The sequence below is a fragment of the Xyrauchen texanus genome, chromosome 42, assembly GCF_025860055.1.
Source record: "Xyrauchen texanus isolate HMW12.3.18 chromosome 42, RBS_HiC_50CHRs, whole genome shotgun sequence".
Taxonomy (NCBI): domain Eukaryota; kingdom Metazoa; phylum Chordata; class Actinopteri; order Cypriniformes; family Catostomidae; genus Xyrauchen; species Xyrauchen texanus.
The window spans coordinates 283,724-301,832 of NC_068317.1; the positions used below are offsets into that span (position 1 = coordinate 283,724).

At 43.0% G+C, this 18,109-nt stretch overlaps 1 protein-coding gene across 2 annotated transcripts in view; it reads right to left on the bottom strand.

Moving 5' to 3' along the window:
• Window positions 1-18,109, bottom strand: part of LOC127634741 (guanine nucleotide-binding protein G(olf) subunit alpha-like) — a 173,412-nt gene that overhangs the window by 104,063 nt on the left and 51,240 nt on the right. For both annotated transcript variants that reach the window (XM_052114418.1, XM_052114420.1), the window contains exon 5: window positions 10,261-10,358. In XM_052114418.1, the coding sequence (XP_051970378.1) occupies window positions 10,261-10,358 (98 nt within the window). The remainder of the gene's footprint in view (window positions 1-10,260; window positions 10,359-18,109) is intronic.

Consider the following 18,109-nt stretch of genomic DNA (forward strand, 5'->3'; position numbering starts at 1 on the left):
CCAGAGGGTTAACCTAGTTTCCATCCACTTTTCGCACTGTTTTGTTATCGACAAAGTGAAAATGCGTAATTTTTTTTGTTGCCTAATTTGCCAACTTCTGTCTGTTTCCAGTCAAATGGCCTTTTATCTATAAAAATGGTGTCTGCGATGACGTCATGCTTAAAAAAAACACTTTGTTGCATAAGTTTTGGTTTATCGCAAAAGAAATCTGCCCTTAAGCCGTTTCCATACATAAATGTGGAGAATGTTGAGACAATTCATTGAAATTAGCCATCTTACTGTCTTTTAATTTCACAAATAAATGCAATCAGAAGAGGAATTGCAATCAATAGGGAGCATTTGCCCTTCTGATTGGACTGTAATATTGGTCCTGATGTTGCGCCTATCGCAGGTTGCCACCGGTTCCAACCCTAAAGTGAATCGTCATGGCCCTGTTCAAGCTGGCAACCTGCACCAAATAGTGGGGAAACTTTCAGTCTTAGTAAAAGGACCATCCATCAATGTGTATATGCTGTGTGCAAAGCTATTAAAGAAAAACTGATGTGGTGCAATATCAGGGTTTACATATGATACATTATTGATATTCAATAGGCTATTTTGAACAACCATCACAACTGTATTATATCCCGCATATTTGTCCAGCAACTTAAAAAGTGTAGAACATTCTGAGAATGTCATTTAGCTGACTTTTTTCATAGGCTAATTTATGTTTGTGTAAATAAAAGGCAATTATATAGGCCTAACATTATAATTTTTTTGTTTGGTGATTTATTTTTTTATTTAATGCTTTATTCGTTTGGTAATTTATTTAATTTAAATGTAAGCTAAATAATAATTTTATAGAATTGGGCTATGTTAGTGTTCCAAAAAAGCACGTTGAAGCTTTTCTCCTAGTATTGTGTATTTATTTTTAAAATAAAACTTCTTTGTGCACACAAATTATATGTATTTTTTTTTGTATTGTGGGCTAATTCCATGACTGCCGTCTATTATTTTGAATGGTATGTAAAAGCAACTTTAATAATCAAACGGATGTGTACCATGATTACATTAACCACAAAGAGTAGCCATTCATTTGTTCTCCATGATACAAAATATTTGCTTTGGCACTGTCGTGCGTGGGGTTAATGCACACATTTTGTTTTCTGTTTGTTTAGTTCTGGGGAATGTTCGGGTTTGACTGTTGCACTAATGTTGGAATGTGGTGTTTATAATCCTGTTTTTGACACACGATCTACAATGATTACATGTCAAAATGTCAAATGTTAATATGAGTTAATACTTTATTGTCACACTACCATGTACACAAGTGCAACAGTAGGTGAAAGTCTTGTGTGCAGTTCCGAGCAACATAGCAGTCATGACAGTGACGAGACATATATCAATTACAATAAACAACATATTTACACAACACAATTTACATACAAAATGTACACATAATTACACAACACAATAATAATATACAAATGTACAGTAAACAATACACACAATATAGAATACACATACAATAAAAAAATTAAATAAAGAGTGTATAAAAAATATATATACAGTAGATGTATTGTGGAGAATATATTTGACAGTCCAGTGTGAGATATAATATTAATAAAGTGCAGTGCTGATTATTGATCGTGAGAGATCAAGTGTTCAAAAGTCTGATTGCTTGGGGGAAGAAGCTGTCATGTAGTCCGCTGGTGTGGGTCCTGATGCTGCGATACCGCCTGCCTGATGGTAGCAGTGAGAGCAGCCCATGACACGGGTGGCTGGAGTCTCTGATGATCCTCCGAGCTTTTTTCACACACCGCCTGTTATAGATGTCCAGGAAGGAGGGAAGCTCACCTCCGATGATGTGTCAGGCAGTTCGCACCGCCCTTTGCAGGGCTTTGCGGTTGTGGGCAGTGCTATTGCCGTACCAGGCGGTGATGCAGCCAGTCAGGATGCTCTCTACAGTGCTGGTGTAGAACCGCGTGAGGATGTGGTGGTTCATTCCAAACTTCCTCAGCCGTCTCAGGAAGAAGAGGCACTGGTGAGCCTTCTTCACAACGGTCTCAGTGTGTACGGACCATGTGAGATCCTCAGTAATATGCACACAGAGGAACTTGAAGCTGCTGACTCTCTCCACCGGTGCTCCATTAATGGTGATGGGGCTATGTTCTCTGTCTTTCTTCCTGAAGTCCACTACAAGCTCCTTTGTTTTACTGACGTTGTGGGAGAGGTTGTGCTCCTGACACCACCGTGTCAGAGTGTGCACCTCCTCTCTGTAGGCCGTTTCATCATTGTCAGTGATCAGACCTACCACCGTCATTTCATCAGCAAACTTAATGATGGCATGAATGATTTTCTTCTTAAGTGTAAGAAATATGATATAGTGTTTCTTCAAGAAATGCACCTTTACCTGCAGGAAGCTGAAGATTTTGGAAAGATATTTTTTTTTACAGTGCTGGCTTGAGTAAGAGCAGGGGAGTCATTACATTGCTAAGTAAACATCTACAATTCAAATGTCTTAAACAGAGTAAAGATACATTAGGAAGAGTCATTATTGTTATAGCTGAAATTCAGGGACAAAGTCTTATTTTGGTGAATATTTATGCACCCAACATTGATCAGGGCTTTTTTATAGATCTTGAAAGGATGTTGCTGGCACCCCTCATGATATAATATTGGTAGGAGATTTTTTTTCTCCCCTTTTCTCCCCAATTTGGAATGGCCAATTCCCAATGCGCTCTAAGTCATAGCACATGTGGAGGCTTCACGCTATTCTCTGCAGCATCCATGCACAACTCACCATGCGCCCCACTGAGAGCAGGAACCACATTATAGTGACCATGAGGAGGTTACACCATGTGACTCTACCCTCCCTAGAAACGGGGCCAATTTGGCTGCATAGGAGACCTGGCTGGAGTCACTCAGCACGCCCTGGATTCGAACTCGTGACTCCATGTGTGGTAGTCAGTAACTTTATTCGCTGAGCTCCCCAGGCCCCCCTGGGAGGAGATTTTAATCTTTTGATGGACTCAGTCCTTCCTTGATCATAGTGAAGCAAAAGTTTGCAAGCCTCCAGAGCAACTGTGACGCTTCATAGGATGTGTAAAAATCTATAATTCTTTTCTTCAGTCCATAAGATTTACTCGAGAATAGTTTTTTTTTAAATATCCAAGTCCCTCATTTCATTTGTTATTGATTGGAAACATTTTAGACTCAGATCAAACACTGGTGTGTTTAGAGGTGTTGCCACATACGGAGAAAAAGAAATCATATATTTGGCGCTTTAAGGTATCCCTTTGCAAAATCCCGAATTCCAACAAATGCTAGGGCTGAAATCAATGTCTATATGGAGACCAACTAGTCCTCAGTATCCTCTGTTGTCTTGGCTTGGGAGGCACTTAAGGCAGTTCTTAGGGGCTGGATTATACAGTATGCCTCATTCACCAAAAAATCCAAAGCACAAGAATTTATGGAATTGGAAGGGAATATTAAAAGTGGCGAGGCTGAAGCGCAGCTTCCTGGGGTGTGTTAAGATCCAAGAATTTTGGTTGAAGTTTCAGAGTTTTATGTGTGAGGTATTGGGCACTCAAATTTTATTTAGCCACAGACTCTGTATTTTAGGCAATGAGGCGGTCATCAATATGGAGAATAAGCACGTCAAAAATTGGGTCCGGCCAGCATTATGATCGCCAGGCAGATAGATTTAAGGGGATGGAAGTTGGCCGGAGCACCCCATTTCAGGAGTGGTGCTCAGAGATGGTCAGGGTGGCAGCTTTTGAAGAGGTGTCACACAAAAGACTGGGGAATATACACTTGTTTGTGGGAAAATGGGGCAAATATCTGGTATTTTTGGAGGGCTCTCAGGGAGGAACAGTGGAGAGAGAGGTGTAGTGGTTAATGTGTGAGATTATTATATATATTTTTTTGTTTGTTTGTGTGTCTATAATCATGTGACCACTGGGGTTTTGTTGGGGGTAATGTATTGATTCTGTTTGTATATGTTTTACTTTTCTTTGTTTAATAGATGAATCAATAAAACAAAATTATAAAAAGAATTGTAAGTGGCATACAGCACTATATTCAGTAAAAAGTTATTTAGTCTTCTATTCCAAACACAGCCACTGCATCGCTTGTTTGTGGTATGATGCTTAGCTGTATCGAAGCACTTGACTCATGAGAGCCTTAGTAGAAATAACACTGAGCTCTTTATCGATCTGTGTGTTATCAACCTGAACATCTGTGAGATAATCTTTCTCTTGCGCATGAGCGCAAAAAAAACATGCGTGCACTCTGAGGGTCACTAACTCCACACAAACATGTCAGCGTAAATTTACAGTACAGTATGTGCAGTGGCATGTGTTTGCAATGACAACTAAAAACACTCACAGAAAACGTCTCACTTCTGCATTGATCCTATAGGAAATTAACTTTTGCTTGATGGATAAATTATTGCAGGCATTGACTGTAGCATTGCATATGGTCTAAATGAGTGGTTCCCAACCCCATTCCTGGAGGCCCCCCAATACTACAAATTTTTTATATCTCCCTAATCAAACACACCTGATTCAACTCATCCGATCATTACCAAGACCTGAATTGGGTGCGTCAGAACAGGGAGATAAACAAAACATGCAGTGTTGGGGGGCCTCTAGGAGCAGGGTTGGGAACCACTGGTCTAAATAAAAAGCTTTATTCTCTGAGTGCAGATTCAAAGCCTTTTCCTGAATTATTTTACTGTGTTTCGTGAATGTAAGAGGTGAATCCACGAGGGACAGATATTGCCTCTAGTCACATGCTCTCTGGATTGATATGCCACTCTATTGCTATATAGCACATTTGACATTGCTCTCTGCATGTTCCAATGACCTGAATGTGCAACCAAATATAGACACAATCAATTCAAATGCAGACACATATTCCTGCTCTAACAGACATAGAGACAACACATGAGAGGGTTACCTACAAAATCACAGGGGCTGACTCAACGATTGCACAACTTTACATGCTGCACTAGTGCAAAATGTGAAAGCGTAAATCAAACAGCAAGCATCATTATTTGCATGCGCACAGAACATTTTGTAAAGATGTACATTTATTTGTCAAATAAAATTTAATTACAATCTAATTATAAAATGATTTGCAATATCTTAATGCTTTTCAAAAGTGTAATTCATGTGTTGTGAATCAGTAATTTCATATTTACACTAAGATATTCTGTATTCTTCTGACTTCTGATTTTTTTTGCACTTACACTTTTGGAACTGTTTTTTCACCCTCAAAACATTGCAAACCTGCACTCAGCAATATGCAAGCAAAGAAGGGGTGTCATGAATAGCATGGAAATAGTCTGTATGTGTAAAAAATAAACAACTACAAATGTGTAAATTATTGTATTTGTGGCGAAAATAGTATTTCCAGAAATAATCCGAAATACATAGTTCCGTCTTTGCACTCACACTTTTGGCACAACTTTCTCACTCAAAAGAGTTCTGCAAGCACAATGGGGAAGCGGGACTACAGCACCTACATCATGTAACCAAAAAAAAAACGAGTTTTTTGTTGACCAGTTTACTCTGACCTGATTGGTTATTTAACATGGCAGACAGCTTCTTCTTCATATGGCTAAGCCTCTCTCCTTTGGCAGAACAGTATCCCTCATATCAAACCTTAATAATTTAAAATGTCAATACACATTCTTTTATCGTGTAATTTTGAGCCGAAACTATATATTGATACAAATATGAATCTCAATCTGGTGTTCATATGTTTCTTTTTGTTGCTGATCACTATTTTAATTATATTTGTATTTACGTTTATTTATCATTGGCAGTGCATTTGGATGGATGAATGAAATTTACTGGAATCATATAACTCATGATAGAAAATGAAATGGTAAAAGTAAGCCACAAAAAATCTAAACTCTCTGAACATTAAAAGTGAACAGTAACATTTTTCTTACTCTTTCTGCTAATTCTGTATCATTTTGTTTTTTGATAGACAGATTGCCATATATCAGATTTCTATATGGGAAGGCATATAAAATACCTTTTAACTTACACTGTAAATAATAAGTTGATATTATCACTAGTTATTAAATCAAGTCAAATCAAGTGAATGCATTTTTTATAATTATACATTTTGAATTGCCTCAAAAACAATAACTTTTTAAGATAATAAAAACAAGCATAATTTATATACTGTATATTTCATCTGTTTGCCTATTATTTTTATAGTCATCTTATTTTTGGGTCATCCATCATCTTCTCCTTAGTAAACACAGAATTTGTGATGGCACGAATCTGTACCTTTCAGAGCGTCACTAAAAAGCGTGTCACTCATATACCATTTCAGATTTCAAGTAATTTTTAGTTCATTTTTATTTGGATATGACCGAAAATGCAGTTGTCTGTGTCAATTAGTTGTTTTCTGTGCAAATAGTTTCTGCACTTCCATCAGCTTGTCCCGCATGAGAGGCGGGCACTATCGCATTGATTTATTGAAAACATATTGAAGGAATCGACGCTAATTGGAGCCCATGTCTCCTCTCACATGACTTTTTGCTGTATTCAGAGGTTACCCCCCTCACAATCACACCACAATGAGCTGAAGGGAGACTTGAGAGATGCTGCGTCCCTGTTAACTTTTATCCACTGGGTGTCACTGTTTGACAGAGTGACTTTAGAAAGATTACTGCTAAAACATTATTTGAGCTCACATTTTGTAATATTTTATTTGTTTTATATATGTACAATTATTTATTTTGACATTGCCTCCCTTGCCTACTCTGAGAAATCGCAGCTGCTTTGTAGGTCCATACAATGCAAGTGAATGGTGACCAAAACATTGAAGCTTAAAAAGCATATAAAAGGCAGGATAAAAGTAATCCACATGACTCCAGTGGTTAAATCCATGTCTTACTTTTCTTTTTTATTATTTTTTTTTTACACTTTTTACATAAATCTCCACTTTTAAACAGCCTTCTTCAGTGTGATTCTCTCCTAAGAGTTCTTTATTCTTTGTGCATATCTTCACCTAATGGGCAGAGAGAACAATTTATGGGGAAAAAAGGCTTAAAAATGGCATGAATGGATTCTCATTCACACCTATCATATTGCTTCTGAAGTCATCGATTAAACCACTGGAGTCATATGGATTGCTTTTATGCTATCTTTATGTGGTTTTTGGAACCTGTTGACTTGCATTGTATAAGCCTACAGAGCAAACAAAAATTATTTGTTTGTGTTCTGCAGATGAAAGTTAGTCATACATATTTGAGATTTCATGAGTAAATGATGAGAGAATTTTCATTTGTGGGTAAACTATTCCTTTTAAGATATATTTAATTACTTTTCCATTTACTGCAATCTGAAATCCATTTACACACACACACACACACACACACACACACACACACACACACACACACACACACAGGAAGTAAATACATAGTTACATTCAGGGAATCCACAATGGTAGAGTTCCTTAGAAACATTCAAATAAACACCCAAATGAACAAAGATACATTACACACACAGATGCCATGTAAATAAAACACATTTGACCTTAACACAGATGATCATATGGTCAAACACGCAGGGACGACCCAGAGGTTGAGGGTCAGAAACACAACAGAAATACACAGAAATACACACCCCTTTGCCCCTTGGCCCCCACCCCCTTTTTGGTTTCTGTTGCTTGCTAAGAGTCAGTTAAATGTGCTCATAATGTGGTAAAAATCGAATGGCTATTAATCTTACATGTGCTGGAATGACTGTAAGTGTGACATTGTAAAGCATTTGTATCAGACATTTCGAGAAAAGCATCAATGATAACGATTACAACAGGTAACCTCCGTTCCCTGATGGAGCCCCGATCACCCTGGATTTTTGAGAAAAGGTCAATGAAATTTGGCGAGTGGAATTTGCATGCCACTCCCCCGGACAGATGGGTATAAAAGGGAGCTGGAATGCGGAATCATTCAGGTTTTGTGCACAGTCCCGGCCATTTCAGCGGCTAGTACAGCATTGTGGCAAGAGGGACACACGACAACTCGACGTTGTGTCGATGTAGTGACACTAAGGGTCCCTATGGAAAAATGGCACAAGAGCTGAACAGTTTTACGTGAACTGCCGATGCAAGGGCAAACAAGCTTCTGCATGCGTAATAGCGGGTGCATCAGACTGCATGTAACCTCCCCCACGCCCCAAAAGACATCATGTAGTTCCCCACATCCCTGAGGGGGGAAAGCGACTTAACTAGCATGGGAGTAGGCTGTGCCAGCCGCTGCCTTTTCTCTCAATGTTTTCTCTCCACAGAGTATTAGATTTGGCTGGGGCCATCTAACGCTATCATACACATCTGGGAAGGTGTTCTTTTCAGTTCCTATTCTTTCAGGGGGGAAAGCCCCTGCAGAGGTCCACCAACAGGGAGACCGCACCACGGAAATATACATCACAAGGGTTACCGGAGTAATCAGCACCTGTGGAGCACATATCCCTATCATACCTGATAGGGATATGTGCTCATACCTGAAAGAACACGGGATGAAACCGGCTCAACCCGGAGATTGTATTGGCCAGTGCCCACGAGGATGCCACACTCCTTGTAGAGTATGCTCGAACCGGCAAGGGGGCGGGCACAACCTGGGTCTGGTAGGCCAATGTAATGGCATCCATGATCCAGTGGGAAACCCTCTGTTTGGAGACAGCGTTCCCTTTCTGCTGTCCACCAAAGCAGACAAAGAGCTGCTCAGAGCGTCTAAAGCTCTGCGTGCAATTCAAGTCGGTGCGCAAAGCATGCACAGCAACGCAAGGGGCACTAAGAGGACGATCGCGTCTGACGTACCTGGGGGTGGGGCCTCACGGCGGGCGGGAGCATGCAATGCCGCGTTGAGGAGCGTTGTTTCGACCCGAGGTGGCTGTGCTGAGGGGGAGCTCAAAGCACTTACCTTGCTCTGCGAATCCGGCATAGGGCGACTGACAAGAAGGGCCTCTTGGCATGGCCAGCGTGCAAATGTAGGGAGGCCACAATCTGGGGTTTTTTTGTCTGTTTTTTCACCACAGAGAACTGCTGGGCGAAATCCAGAAAAGTCCAATCTGGGAGATGGCCACGTTGAGAAAGCGTGCTTTGTCCTTGGCCTGGTGTACCTGCAGGAGGACCATAGCATGCAGGGCAGAGGCGTCACTGTAGGCTTTGGTCGCCACAGATGACGTAGTCCTACAGGCCCTGGAGGGGAGCGCCGGATGATCCCACCAGGTGGCAACATTCTGCGGGCACAGGTGCATCGCAACTGCCTTATCCACCTATGGGACCTCCGTGTACCTGTGGGCCGCCCGGACACTGAGACTCTGCATCAGTCTCAGACTGGGCGGGCAGACCTGAAGGTGGCAGCCCAGTCGAGTCCTCAGTGTCCAACATTGCTAGTGTGCTCTCCGATTCCGCAATGAGAACATGAGCCAGATATAGAGATATAACAATCGCACCCAGGAATCACAGTCCGTCAAGCTTCTGAAGTTCGCGGACGATACCTCCCTCATCGGACTCCTCTCTGATAGTGACGAGTCCGCCTACAGGTGGGAGGTTGACCACCTGGTGACCTGGTGCAATCAAAACAACCTTGAGCTAAAGCGCTCTAAAGACAGTGGAGATGGTTGTGGACTTCAGGAAGAACTCAGCCTCGCCTGCATCTGCCCCCATCACCCTCTGTGACTCCACCACTTGCCTTATCAACAAGGCCCGGTACCCACCCTGGCACTTCCCACACTCCACCTCTGGCACTACATGCCACTGTACTTACTCTGCTGTACTGCTCTCTTTTATTTTTATTCTTACTTTTAATATATACTGTGTGGACATATTTATATTTATATTGCTTATATTTTAATACTTGTTTCTTATATTTAGAGAATGTGTGAAACGCGCCTACAACACCAAAAAAATTCCTTGTATGCGTAAAAAACGTACTTGGCAATAAAGCTTTTTCTGATTCTGATTGATAGTCTACTGAGTGTTTGATGAAACACTGTTTACTAGCTATAGCAAACCAGTTGATAAGTCCCTTATAGTCAGTTAAATATCCACTTGGGAGTTAATGACGATGCCCCTTTAACTATGGACATGTTCCACTAACATCTGACACAGTAAACACAGGGCTTAAAAATAATCTCTCTTATCCACTCATCAGACAAGAAATCTCTATGTAACAAACATCACAGAGGTGCAGAGATGTTACATGATGAGAGAGGAGCAGAAAAGAAAGTAGATTTCACAGATACTCACTATTGTGCGCAGTCGATAAGCTGATACTCGTTTGAGCGCTCGAAACAAGCCTTCACACCCTCATCATCCCAGAGAAGCTTTGAATGCTCAAAAAACTCCTGTTAAAAACATAAACACAAAATATAGTCAACATTTATTCATGTGATTTGTATTTTCATGAACATTGATGTTGATTATGACGTGATTAAGTGTGTTTGCTCTGATAAAGCCTGAACATGATTATTCATAGACTCGTGAATGAGAATGAGATACTGCTTGATTATTCTCTCTCTTTTGCAATCCCTCTTTCTCTATGGATCCACTCACTCAATAAAACTAACAAAGTAAAGACAATTCATATCTGTTCATATAATATTAATAATCATGACTGTGTGAAATTAATAAAGGTGAGGAGGCCTATATATTCTTTCACTAGCAGACATATGATTTATTAAATATATTTAAAATGGTTCACATCATGTACAAAAAGTTTGTGTGTAGCACAAGGGTTTGTTGGAAACAGCTTTGATTTTGCAGCAATTCCTCAGAGGATTCTCACTTCTATACAATAATGAGGCCCCTGGTGATGCCATCATATAATCACCACAATAAACCACAAGCAAATTCACAGCAAATTAACAACACTATATGATCCTCAAGACATCTCACAATTGTCTGAATGACACACCAGCAAATCTGAACATTAAAACCACACAAGAAAAAAAAACCTGTTACAAAACTGAAAAACTCCACAAGAATCAGTTAACTGTAAATTCAACTGTGATTACTGTAATTTCTATTTCCTATTATCTAAATCTATTATAAAATATAGTGTTACTTGTATAACTTTTTAATTTAGGATTTAAATCAGGTTCATTTAAAGCATGAATTTATTGTTTAACAACAACAAAAAATTGCATGTTTAAGTCAAAATTGTCCTTCATATCACTTTTGCGAGTTTTAACGGTAACTCATAGGTCTATCTTGTGATGAAAATGAATAATTATAAGCACTACGCCTGTTGCAGTTATTAAATAATCGCCTGATCGTGATCGATTTAATTGCGATTATTTCAGATCCTGTAACTGTGATTCCCCTTCTGTTACTCACTTGACATTGTGTCGAATCTAGTGAAACAAGGGGTCTTTCTTGAGAGCCTTGCATACCTCTGAACTTGACAAAAGGCCAATGAGAAATTGGCAAATAGAATATACATGTCTTGCCCCCGGACATACGAGTATAAAGGGAAGCGGGCGTGTGTCTGTCAGTCAGATTTTTTCCATCGGAGCAGAGCGGTTGTGCAGCAGCAAGCTGAAGTTCACTACTGTTCCACTCACCTCTGTTGGCAGAGCACTGCTGTTACGAGTTACCAGCGGCTTTCTCCTTCTCTGCACGCTGTGCAGTCCACGCCCCAGGGTGTTTCGACAGCGCTTCTGTCTAAAATAGTGCTTACTTCTAAAAGAGTATTTTCCCCTCACAAAAGAGCAATACACAGCAGGCATTGAACATCCTTTTCATGATGCGTCTTTTTAAAGATGCCCTTCCGCCTCTGTGTAGTTCCTGGATGTGGTCGATATGTCTCCAAGACTGACGGTCATTGATGATGCCTCGTGTGCCTGGATAGCGATCATACTTAGGCAGCGTTTGTGGACAGTTCATAAACTCACTGCAAGAACATGACCATGGTAGCGTTGCAGTCTCGGCTTTCATTTCTCAAGGTGACTGCAACTTCAGCCACCCCCGTGTCGATCCTTCTTCCCACGGGATTGAGGACGACCCGGCTGGCGATGGAGGTGATTTGGGGATGGCAGCCAGCTCTGATTTGCAGGTTAAATCTCCATGAACCACCCGCCCCCTGCCACGCTTGGTCAGGGCGCCGCTCCCAGACATGCCTGCAGGTCCACCAAGCCAAGGCACTTAAAGAACTGCACCTGGGTAGTCCCAACCCCAATGTGCTGAAGGAACTGCGCTCTGCCACCGACCTCGCTCTCAGAGCCATGAAGATCACATTGGGGGTACTCAGGCGGGGGATGGCCACCCTCATGGTCCAGGAACAGCACCGTTGGCTAAACATGGTTGAGATGCGCAATGTTGACAAGGCCCGCTTTCTCAACGCCCCGGTCTCCCAGCTTGGCCTCTTCGGCGACACCCACAACAACTTCGCCCAGCAGTTTTCGGCGGTAGAGGCAGACAGAAATTATCTCACACATCATGCTGCGGTGCCGCCCCAGCGTAGCCGGCGGCCCGTCTTCCCGCCGAGGGTGTCCCCCTGCGTCCAAGCAACAGGCAGCTCCACCTCAAACCGGACCCAGCTCTCAGCCCCAGTGTCGACTGTGGTATCAGGACCACTCCATCCCCTGGTGGAGGGCAGGGAGGAAAATCTTAATTTTCCTTATTTTCTTTTGCTGCACCCCCTTTGGGCTGCGGTACCCACATTAGCAATAAAAGAGCGATTTCCTCACTTCCTGGGTCATTCAGCTGGTGCGCGCTGTTCCCACGGTACCCCCTTCAAAATCCTACAGTCCCGGTTCTCCGGACACAGTCACCTCGCCTCCAGACGTGCCATTGCATGCCGCTCTCACGGTGCCCCGGCATCAAAATCCTACAGTCCCGGTTCCCCGGACGTAGACACATCGCCTCCGGACCCGGAACTGCCCCTCCCCTGCAGGCCGGCACAGACAAGTTCCGAAGACGCCTCTCCAGGACCAAGTCTCTAACCCACCCCCTGCTGGGTACGCAGAGCAAGGTATGTGCTATGAGTCTTTTCTCAGCACCCAAGCTTCAGGACGCGCTTTTTCCTCCCGACGAGTTATTACCTGCTCCCCCCGCTGTGAAGGCCCACCCGGTACGTCCAAAGTGCCCCTCACGCGAAGCTTGGATGCATGGCTTTCGCTATCCAACCCATCGCATTGGCTGACCAGAACCATACAATTCGGCTACGCAATTCAATCGCCAGGCTCTTGCCTCGTTTCAGCGGTATTTGCTCCACCTCGATGTGCATTGAAAACGCCAGCGCCTTACGGGCAGAGATTACAACTCTGCTACTCAAGGACGCAATAGAGCCAGTCCCTCCAGCCGAGATGAAGGGTTTCTAAAGCCCTTCATCGTACCCAAAAAAGGTGGGTTGCGACTAATCTTGGACTTGCGAGTTCTCAACTGGGCTTTTCACAAACTCCCGTTCAAAATGCTCACGCAGAAACAGATTTTAACCTCTGCCGCAGTCGCGCCACTCGGGTTGATACATATGAGAATGCTTCAGCACTGGCTTCAGGCTCGAGCCCCGAGATGGGCATGGCGCCACGGCTCATACCGTGTGTTAATCAACCCTTCCTGTTGTCAGACTTTCAACACTTGGGCAGACCTCTGTTTTCTATGGACTGGAGTCCCCCTACAGCAGGTGTCCAGAAGTGTCGTGGTCACCACAGACATCTCTAAACGGGGGACGTCTGTGGCTTTATTCCTTGCCCTGCAGAGGTTGCTCCCACTGATCCGGGGCAAGCATGTCTTGATCCGTTCAGACAGCACAGCAGCGTACATAAATCGGCAAGGTGGCGTGCGCTCTCATCATATGTCTCGGATCGCTGCACGCCACTCATATCCCAGGCTACCTCAACACGACAGCGGATGCACTGTCGCGACAGGTCTCGCCCAGGGGAGAGTAGAGGCTCCACCCCCAGGTGGTCCAACTGATTTGGGGCCAGTTCGGCACGGCACAGGTAGATCTCTTTGCCTCCCAAGACAATTCCCACTGCCCGCTCTGGTACTCCCTGACAGAGGCCCATCTTGGGACAGACGCACTGGCACACAGCTGGCCCTGGGGGCTGCGCAAGTACGCATTTCCCCAGTGAGCCTTCTTGCACTGGTGCTGTGCAAGATCAGGGAGGACAAGGAACAAGTCTCCTTACTGGCCCACTCGGACTTGGTTCTCGGATCTCACGCTACTCGCAACAGCACCTCCCTGGCAAACTGGAAGGACCTTCTTTTTCAGGGACGGGGCACCCTCTGGCATCCACGCCCAGACCTCTGGAACCTCCATGTCTGGCCCCTGGACAGGAAGTGGAAAATCTGAGTGACCTACCACCTGCAGTCGTAGAGATGATCAACCAAGCCAGAGCTCCTTCTACCAGGCAACTTTACAACCTAAAGTGGCGCATGTTCGCAAATTGGTGTTCATTCTGGTCTGCAGACCCGCAGAGATGAGCAGTTCGGCCAGTGCTTTAATTTCTGCAAGAGAGGTTGGAGGGGAGGCTGTCCCCCTCCACCTTGAAGGTGTATGTAGCTGCTATTGCAGCCCACCACGAAACAGTGGAAGGCAAGTCCTTGGGTAAGCACAACTTTATTATCAGGTTCCTTAGAGGCGCCCGGAGGCTGAATCCTCCCTGGCCAAGCCTGTTACCCTCCTGGGATCTCTCATTGGTCCTCTCGGGCCTTCAGAGATCCCCCTTCAAGCCGCTTGACTCGGTTGAGCTCAAGGCCCTCTCCTTGAAGATGGCCCTGCTGATAGTGCTAGCTTCTATCAAGAGGGTTGGGGACCTGCAAGCATTCTCTGTCAGCGACACTTGACTGGAGTTCGGTCCAGCAGATACTCACGTCATCCTAACACCGCGGCCAGACTACGTGCCCAAGTTTCCTACGACCCCCTTCAGGGATCAGGTTGTGAACCTGCAAGTGCTGCCCCGGGAGAAGGCAGACCCAGCCTTTTTGTTGCTGTGTCCGGTACGTGCTTTGCGTACCTATTTGGACCGCACGTAGAGTTTAGATTTTCTGAGCAGCTCTTTGTCTGCTACGTCGTAAAGGGAATGCGTCTCCAAACAAAGATTAGCTCACTGGGTCGTTGACGCTATCTCCCTGGCTTACCAGACCCAGGCCCCTTGCAGGTTCGAGCACACTCGACGAGAAGTGTGGCATCCTCGTGGGCACTAGCCAACAGCACCTCCCTAGCTGCATCTGCAGAGCAGCAGGCTGGGAACACCCAATACCTTTGCGAGATTCTACAATCTCAGGGTTGAGTCGGTCTCGTCCCATGCTTTGTCAGGTCTGAGCCAGTAGAACTCGGTAATACGGAACAGCCGACCGGGTGTTCCGCTTGCACCTAGTGCCCTCCACCAAAGTGATCCAGTGCGCTCTCTCTCCCAGGTTAGCCACTAAGCTCTCGCTTCCTGGATGTTCTTCCTCCCTAGCCTTCTGGCCTGTGAATTTAGTGGAATTCAGCTGTAATTCCCTCTTCAGGCAACTCCCTGTGATGTATTTTTCACGGTACGGAAATGTGAAACCCATGTGATGAATTGGCCACATGTCACCTTCCCCCAGTCTGGGCAAGATGTGGTCTATGCAGGCGTGTACATTTGCCTTGATCGTCTCAGCACATCAGTGTATGAATGGCGTGCTCTGGTGGTGGGTGTGATCATATTACAGATAATGAGATGGACCAGTTAAAACTGTACATCGCTTTGTTTCAAACAGATTGCACTGCAGGAGAATATTTGTTTTAAATTTGAATTGTTTTATTAAAAGTAGACATTTTAAGCTTTCTTTAGACATATGTTTCATGTTTGTGTGATAAGTATTCGCGGAGATTCAGTTCATGTTAGTGACGTATTTCAGAAATATGCTCGTGAACACCGAGACTGCTGAAAGCTCACCCTTTTTATTTTCTTTATTTTACAAAAGCACAAGATTTTGTTGTTATTGTGAGTGTACACAAATAAAAGTAGACCCTTTATAGTCTCTAATGATGTCTTACACTTATCTGTATACCCAAAAATGACAGAGTATTTTAAGTTGTTTCAGCTATAATGACGAAAATATCCAGCAGGACGCGCCGGCGACCCCAGAGGGTTAAACTAACAGCTTCAGAATTACTGCATATCACAGCTGAGAATCACAACAGGATTAATCACACATGCTCAGGGTGCCTAGCTGATACTTGAGTTTCAGAGTTGGGAGTAGGGCTGCCCGATTTGGTGACAATGTCACATTGCGATTATTGAGGCTAATATTGCAATATGCGATTGCGATATAATAAACAAATGGTATCATGAGTCAACTTGCTAGGTTATCAAGGAAAATGCTTCAAATAGATTACTGATAATGCTGAAATGTGTATTTTTCAACTCAAATATACAAACTAGCAACAACAACAACTATAAATGCAGTGTTTTCAAATTAAAATATTTTTACAAAATGAAATAATAACATCTTTGCATTACTGCAAACTTGTTATTTTCTCAATATTACACCTAAATTAATTGGAACAATAAATAAGAACATACAAATTTTCATGAAAATAAGATTGTCCAAACAAACAGGAACATTTAATCAGGCTGTAACATGTACTTTCTATAAACTCTTTTGAAAAGGAAACTGGATATAAAAGTGTGGTTCACTCAAACCACTAAAACTGTTGCTGTTGTGTTTTTTTTTTTTTTAATGACCAACTGGTATTTCCAAATCCTCTTTCTAAAAAGTTCTACTTATCGCTGGTACCTATTGTCCAGTGTGTGGATCATTTTCTGAAATCCCACTTTGCTAACGGTGCCTCATGTCACTTTATATCTCTGTGAAGACTTGTCATATGGCTTGACACTCGCAAACACATCTGTAATTGTGCTTTGTTTGGCTTACTGGGCTTTTTAATGTAGTTTTAGTCAATGAAAACTGTTGACATTTTAGTCATATTTTAGTAACATTTAGTCATATTGATATTTTAGCCACTGAATACTGCAAACATTTTAGCCATAAGAGTATTATTGATAAGCATTTGTCAATCTTGTCTATCCAAAACCAATAATATATATATATATATATATATATATATATATATATATATATATATATATTAGAGATGCACCGATCGACCGGTCAGGGACCAGAATTAGCTGCTTTTCCGCATGCTCGGCCCGGACCGGTAACCGGCCTGTCAGCCTCACGTCTTACCGATTCCAAGCCGGTCCGTTTTGTTGCCAGCGGCGCAGGCAATAACGTCACAGCTGCATGTAAACATGTCATTGGCGTGGAAGATCTTCACTGTGAGTGAAGAATACATAAAGTTCGAAATGTGTAATAATTGTAAGGCCAAAGTAAACCGTGGGGGGACCACCACAATAACTTTTGGATCAACAAACCTAATTAGACATTTAAAACACCATCACCCAGCTGAACATGCCCATTTTAAAAAAGAAGCTAAAAAGTGAAAGCGGCTAAAGCTAGCCAGAGCTCAGAGCCAGTCACAAGTCAGCAGCCTCTCCTATCATCCCTTGGTATGAGCAACGAAAAGACCAAAGCAATTACGAGGAAAATTATGGAATTCATGGCCCTGGATGACCAGCTGTTAAACTTCAGCTGTTTAGTGTATATGTTATTAAAATGTGGTTCTTAATTTATCTTTAGTCTGTTTGAAACATTTGAATTGTAGATGATACTCTCCATAGTTGAGGACAGAGGGATCAGAAATCTGATACATTTCCTCGATACAGAGTATGAGGTACTTTCCGATGTCGCGTTGCCCGAGTTGTTTAGTCTCGTGTCATGTAACAGCCTGTTATCTGTCAACATTTGGGTACACAAATCCGGGAGAGGGGAAGCGGGGTGCTGGATGGCAGAGGCAGGCTAAATACATACAAATTGTGCCGTTGTTGATTTAATGTGCTGAGTAACGTAATTTTTCCCACCGTGTCCGATATTAAAATCAGTGCGACACACATTGCAAAAGGCGTGGGCATTGTCGGTATTGCTTCGGGATATGAAATTCAATTCTTCCATCCAGCTGTTGTTAAATGTACATGTATATTTAGTTTTTTTTCACCGGAGCACCAGCTGAGCTTCTCCTCCCCTCTACCAGTGATGCTTGATTTAACATCCCGCGTCTACT